The sequence below is a fragment of the Oncorhynchus mykiss genome, chromosome 12 (genome assembly GCF_057628025.1).
Source record: "Oncorhynchus mykiss isolate SJ-2025 chromosome 12, ASM5762802v1, whole genome shotgun sequence".
Classification (NCBI taxonomy): domain Eukaryota; kingdom Metazoa; phylum Chordata; class Actinopteri; order Salmoniformes; family Salmonidae; genus Oncorhynchus; species Oncorhynchus mykiss.
In genome coordinates this window covers 72986129-72993425 of record NC_143033.1, presented here as the reverse complement: position 1 = coordinate 72993425, position 7297 = coordinate 72986129, and the positions used below count along the sequence as shown (strand labels likewise).

The following is a 7297-nucleotide window of genomic DNA, read 5'->3' as shown; positions in this document are numbered from 1 at the left end:
AAGATGAGAGAGGCCTGTAATTTTCATCATAGGTACACTTCCACTATGACAGACAAAATAATAGACAATCAATACTTATTTTCCACCATAATTTGCAAATAAATTCATTAAAAATCCTACATGGTGATTTTCTGGATTTTTTTTCTCATTTTGTCTGTCATAGTGGAAGTGTACCTATGATGAAAATTACAGGCCTCTCTCATCTTTTTAAGTGGGAGAACTTGCACAATTGGTGGCTGACTAAAAACTTTTTTGCCCCACTGTATCTAGTCTGTATGATTTCCTTGAAATGCAAATAAACTTCAAGGAAGATGGGGAAAGTGGTGAAAAGTATGATGGGTCAAAAATGTTGATGATGAACAGAGTGAGGTCTGCTTTAAGAGACGTAATTCACAGGCTGTGGGTGACAGCAGGTAGAGATAGAGAGAGTAAGGCGAAAAAGAGAAAGGGGAGGATAGATGTCTGAAGGTGCTTTTAGCTGTTTTTTGGCTGTATAATGCCCAGAGATGTCAGCAATAGTGAGACTGCATTCAGCTGCATACGCTCTCTCTGTCTCTCTGTCTCTCTGTCCGTCAGTCCGTCTGTCTGTCTCCCTATCTCTGTGTGTCTTTCCTCTCCTCTCTCTCTCTCTCTCTCTCTCTCTGTCCCTCTCCCCAGCATTGTTTAGATCCTGAGGGAAAGAGATTAATGTGGATGTCTTGAGGACAGACAGTGTGCCTGGACCAAAGCTCCTTGGGTCCAGTAGATAGATGCCCCAGGGGTGTGAGGAGGTGTAGAGGGGTGAAAGGGTTCCTAATTGCGGTCAACTGGTGCGGTCAGTCAATTGCAGGATTTGACTGGAGACAACTGGTCAGATCCTGTGAACCCAATATGGTGTGAGTCCAGTTCTATGGGTTTTAGCTGAGGCTGGGCTCTCATCTCAAGGTAGACAGTGTAAATGATTTTATTATTATGTTTACAAGCCCTTATTCAGTGTACTGGATAAAAGTGTTGAAGTTTAGCTTGTAGGCATTGGACCGGGAGTATATGGTTAGCTGTTCACAATGTTAGCTGTTCACTGCCCAGTATTCCTCATAACTTTGTAGGTTCATGAGCCCGTGTGTGTGTGTGTGTGTGTGTGTGTGTGTGTGTGTGTGTGTGTGTGTGTGTGTGTGTGTGGCAACCAAAGAGTCTCATGGACTGGAGCATGCATTGATAGAAGACTTAGCGCCTTGCTGAGTGCTAAGAGTATTTGACCAGACTTGCAGGCATTCCTCAGTCTGACTCTGAAGTCTGAACCAGAGGCTACTCTCTCACTGGGCACACCACATAATTTCAACGTGGAAATGTGGGTAATATTTGGTTGAGATGTTGATCAATGAGATCTCAACCTTTATTCACCTACTCAATAAGGCAGCCAGAAGTGTGTTGAATTCCCGATGTGATGTCATTATGCTTTCAACCATCTAAAAGCATAACCAAATTCCAATGGAAAAACAATATCAGATGTTGGGTTAAGTTGTCGTCTAAATGTGTTATCACTGCACTTGCAATCAGTTGTAAACGCAGGAGATTAATAATTTGTGCCACGGACATAGACTGGCTTTCATTCCAGTTTGTCTTCAAATTAATAACTGTTGGAAAATGAATTCACGTCTCCATCTCAACCAAAAATATAGGTTAAAGAATAGGACGATATAAAGTTTGATTTGATTTAGTCCTATTTTTTAACTTAGATGTTTGGTTGAGATGGAGACATGAATCCAACATATCAATTATAAACGTTTAGACAAACTGGAATTAAAGCCAAAGTGGAATTAAAGCCAGATTTAGGCCTAGTACAAACAGCGCTCTATCGCCGCACCTAACAAAAACACTTCACTGTCTCTTTGGAAGAGCGGGGATAGAGCGCCGCCAGAAACGATTAAGTGCGCCTCGTCGGACTTTTGATAATAGTTCGGCGGCCTCTGCCGCTCTTTCGTAGCAGTGCTGGTGTTTTATGTGGCGCACCAGAGCAGTTCTTCCACTGTCGGGAGACATGGCAATGCGTATAAACACATGTTAATTGCATGCAAATAAAGGTTGCTTCGCTACCACACCCACAACGGAAGCACAGTCATGGTCTAATACATGGTCTTGTATGTAACCAATACGTACGTCAAGCAAGGCTCTTAATCGTGCCAGCCCGCTCATCATTTCTATTCACTTCAACTCGCCATAAATTCGGCGTCTGAACTGTGCATAACTATGCAAGCTGAAAATACCTCTCCTTCAAATGTTTATATCTGGTTGCGTTGACAACCAAACACAATTCAATATCCAGTTTGCCTACAAATTAATCATTTATATGTTGGATTCACATCTCCATCTCAACCAAAAATCCAAGTTAAAGAATAAGACTAAATCTAATCTAATCTAACTTTGAATGCACTTTAAATAAAGTTTGGTTTTATTTAGTTATATGCTTTAACTTAAATGTTTGGTTGAGATGAAGATGAGAATCCAACATATTAATGATTAACTTGAAGATTACATTGAAATCAAATAAATCTTGAAATCATAGACCTATACTGTATATATTGTCTATTTTTAGTTGAACCATGGGTTGAATTGAAACGATAGCTGTTGATGACTTTGTAAATGCTATATAGGCCCAAATAGTATACTATTGATGATATGACTTATAACTTATTGTTACATTGTATTTGCTCTGTTTAAACCTACCCTTTGGAATGACTTCGATAGGAACAGTGAATATATTTAGATATTTAGAGATCTAGCGATAATCAATCATTCACGCGTCAGCACAATGGTAGTGGTCAGGGACAAATATCAAAGCCAACCTCTGGATGGGAGACCAGTAGGAGGTGCTGCCCAGCCTATATGTATTTTTTTATGATAATGTATATAACATTGAAGATCTGACATTGTTTCAAAGGTACAAATGCAACATATGTTATACATGTTGGACATTGGTTACAATTATGACATAATTATGTGGTTGAAGTTCCATCCTCAAAACAAGTTAACGTTGATTACTTTTTCAAACACAATGTATTTTGCACGTAGATCCACGACACAGTAAATTGACAAATGACATTGAAACAACGTTGATTCGACCAGTTTCTGCCCAGTGAGGTATGTCTCTACTCAACCTAGACTGTATTTGACTGCATGGATTTTATAGAGAGAAGGCCTCTATGGATCATACCCTCTGTGCATTATCTCCACTTTATCGTCAGATGAGAAATTCACAAATTCATTTTTATAAAAGTCAAGGCATGAGTGCACTATATTTAATAGTCTTGAGTAATCGTTCACCTGTGCATTAAAACGAACCAGTCTTACAGCCAATTCAAATATATGCATTTGAACAATAGTAGATTTTACAGTTATTTATGTACGTAATTGTGTGCAAATGGAAGAAAAGTTTAGACTTGTGTCTAAAAACCATTTCCTTATAATATATTATAATAATAGACTAATAACATTATTATTGTTATTATTATTATCATCGTTGTTATTATTACTGTCATGACATTATTACTATTGTTACTGTTATTGTTATTATTATTACAGTGCAGTATAACATGCACACGGTCCTCGATCACATTTAAATGTAACTCATTTGTTTAATATATACTGTTTATTTATGCTGCTATGTGCGATAGGCCTATGCCCTACATGAATAAATCTAATCTACTGCAACATGTACAACAGATATCAAGGAAGAGATACGAGAACGTCACGTTTATTCGTAGCATGCTGCACTTTTCATTCAAGTTTCATCTGGGTACAAAAATCATGCAGCATCAGGTGCATTCAAAAAGTACAAAAACAGTAGGTCCAAATACCACTTTGTACTGTAGGCTACAGACCAAGCCGCGTGCATGCTGAACTGGACATGAGAACAGTCGTTGAAGCAGTGATGGGGTTTGTTAAACATGCAAGATCCCAGCACCTTGAGTATTTGCCAGACATGCCAATAAGAAACGGGACCAAGAAAAATATATATTTTCAGAGAATTCCCACGTCCAAAATGTATAGCCTACTGTCAGAACTGAAATGGGAAAAACACATACAATATGCATGCGTAAAGTTGTTAAACAATCATGGAAATATCGACTTTTGCGAATATAATTTGAGATAACAACGTGTAAACATTTTTATCACAAGAGTCCATTACTTTTTTCAAGTTGACAGTTAATACCAAAACAATATCCAACAGCCTATGAGTAAACAACGATGCATTCCTGGTTCTCCTTAAACGTTTGATGTGAGGAATTGGCCGCGCTGGATTGCAATTGCAGTCTATATTGGCAAAGATATTTTGCAAGGAAATCAAACGCATTGCATATCATCGTGCCGCCCCAAATACAGCGTGTTGAGGCTATAGGTCCGTGGCGCGCGGCTACACACCATTCTCCATCCCGGCGACATAGACTAGCTGAGTCCTATCATCACCGGGGCCTCTATGTCTTTGGAAGGTCTCCGGTCCTTCACCATAAAGTTAATCATACTCTCCGATTTGATCATGAGGTTACAGCCGAGGAAAAAGATGCCGAAAATGACGGTGAGCGACAGTACGCACAGGACCGCGATCTGTACGACGCGACTGATAAAGAGTTTCCGCTCGTCCGGAGGTAGCGCCAGCGAGCCGCCGTCACTGGTTGCCACGTCCGTCCCGTTGCAGCAGTTCACCAGAGTACCGGCGAGGACTTGGCTCCTGTTGAATAGTGCGCCCTGGGCTTGGTCGAAGAAGGAGCCGTTCATGTCTCCGTGGATGTCAGTCTGACAGCGCTAATGGCAGCTATGGGCGCACGCGGTTCCACAGACACACACTCACGGCAAAACCCTGTCTCGCAGTTGCACTTTGCGTCATGTGACTGTGAAAACAAATCAAAGTAAAAATCAAATGAGAAATATATAATCTTCTTTTAAATTCGGTAATAACAGCACTACCAAAAGCTGATATGTCGGTGCGTATCAGCGGAGAGAAACTATCACAACCCTAACCAGATGCCGTATCACCATCATACTTGCAAGTCAAAGTATTAAACTGAACACAACTTCTACGTAGCTCGAACCTCTTAATTAAGCGGGTCCCATTGGACATCTCGAAGGAGGTTTAAGTCTGTATGTAAGACTGCCCTGCATGCGCACCTGTGCCCGCGTGTGTGTGCTTTCGTGGCAAGTCTCGTGCATTTTAAAGGAGTGATGAGTTCCCTGTTGACTAAATCGCTCTCCAGGAGGGGAGGTGGGTGGGCGGGTGCGGACAGTAGACAATTGAACGATTTATGCAGCCCTCATCGACTGTCAGCGACAGCAGGCATATAGAGTGTTATTATTAGAATATGTCATCAATGGCATAAGGATTGGTATTGGTCTGTCACCACGTCTCACCAACATTAGATGATTTCTGATGGATGTAGAGTATGACAATTCGTTCTAACCTTAATGATGGGAGATACGTGTATCAATCTCTACAACACTTTGCTCACGCTGCATGTCTCCCTGAAGTGCCACCGTTCTAATATTCACTGCATCATAAAACAGGAGGTATTACAACAAAGGAGGGATCGGAAAAGAACCTGATGTACTGTACAGTTCAGTTCTGCACTCATTCTCCAAATGCCACCGTGACAGTACAATCTTAAGCACAGTCAGAGAGAGAGACACATTCAGAGACAGACTTCTTGAATTGAGAGATGGAGAAATGTAATCAAGTTGATCAATCTGGGCAAACTTTTCAGCAGAGAAATCTATTTCCATTCCTCCCCTCTCTCCATACTTTGTGTGTGTGTGGACTCCAGTGCTATTTTCGCTGAGATTAACAGCCTCTCTCTATTTTATTAACATGCCTTATTCAAATATCAGTTTCTCTCTCAAGTGCACAGTCAAGCTAGTTCAGCTGCGGAGGAGGCAACTCCCTCGACTAACATTGAGATCTCTGCAGTACCGTCAACGAGATGCAGGTTTAGATGCTCTGACAAACGGAAAGCAACTATAATCACCATCAACTACATGCAGATTGAAGATTGGGTATGAGAGCTTATTGTCTTTGCCCTCTATGGAGTCAACCTTATCAACCATGCCTTTGTACTGAACAACGTACATGTGCCCTAGTGATAGGCTATATGATTGGCTATACACATTCTAGTTACTGAAAGAGTCTCCATGGCTCATATTATGCATATCGTCAATGATTTGTAAGGACTTTTTCCCTTCCCAATTTGGCTTTCGGTGTTGAGCTTGTGTCAAGATAGAGGACCTCACAAGGAGCCTTAAGAGGAAAATTGTATCCAACTGTTCATATTCTTCTTCTCATGACGACCACCTGCTACAGTAATATTATTATCCTGCTGCCATTACCATCTGTTATCTTTAGTACCATCAAGCCCTCTTTAATGGCCATACGGGGAACTGTATTCTCATAGGTCATTATCTCGGGCCTCCGCAATGACTTTGTGTAGAGAACATTGACTTGGAACAGAAGTGATATCATTCTGAGTAGTAAACAGTATTTCTCATCATAGACCAGACTACTACTATTATTCACATGGAACCTCCACGGTTCAGTACTTATTATATTTGAACAGGAGTATTATAATAACCTTACAGTCATGTATGCTTGTCTTGTCCCTGGGCATTGTGGAGTAGGCTATTATATGAAGAAGTAATGGCATCGACGTTATGGTGAGCAGGTGTAGGCTATGAGGATGCTTTCAAAAAAACTCCCTCAGATAATGTGAGAGAATATTTAAGTCCCCAGACCTAATATTATGTTTATCCTCTAAACAAAGCCTGTGAAAACCAATTTAGGATGCTCACGTTATGTCTGGCTATAAGCGGCTTTCGGCTGCGAACTGAGAAGCGTGTGTACAAACAACGATTAGCTCTTTACACAAATATATTTAATTACACTTCTAGGGGGTCAATTACAGTTGATTTATCACTGTATAATAACTGGAGATCAAACAAAGTGTTTTGGTGTCCACCAAGCTGGAATAATCCTATTAGCTTTTCTCATTTCGATCAGGGCCTTGTAAATGACAACAGTTGGCGCTATCAACTAATGCTGTGTAGATGTCATTCTGTTCATTCATTTAATAGTGTATTGTAATTATAGAAACAGACATGGATTTAAATGTCGATTCCTTTGTAAATACAGCCGGCCTCCCCGTTAACGATAAAGCATACAGTCGTCTATTTATGAAACATTAAACTGCAGCCCACGCAAAGTCAAATACGGTTACAGTACAAAATACAGCCAGGGACTTTCATTCCTGAATCAAAGTAGAAGAGGAAGTCCTTGAAT

At 40.5% G+C, this 7297-nt stretch overlaps 1 protein-coding gene across 1 annotated transcript; it reads right to left on the bottom strand.

Annotated features, from left to right (window-relative positions):
* Positions 1 to 4331: 4331 nt before the first annotated feature.
* Positions 4332 to 4906, bottom strand: rprml (reprimo-like). Its single transcript, XM_021624797.3, has one exon. The coding sequence runs from the start codon at positions 4750 to 4752 to the stop codon at positions 4423 to 4425; it is 330 nt and encodes a 109-aa protein (XP_021480472.2). The 5' UTR covers positions 4753 to 4906; the 3' UTR covers positions 4332 to 4422.
* Between the last annotated feature and the right edge of the window lie 2391 nt (positions 4907 to 7297).

What these genes read in the sequence shown, in the direction of transcription:
- rprml (XM_021624797.3), bottom strand. Translation starts at nt 4,752, where the DNA reads ATGAACGGCTCCTTCTTCGACCAAGCCCAGGGCGCACTATTCAACAGG.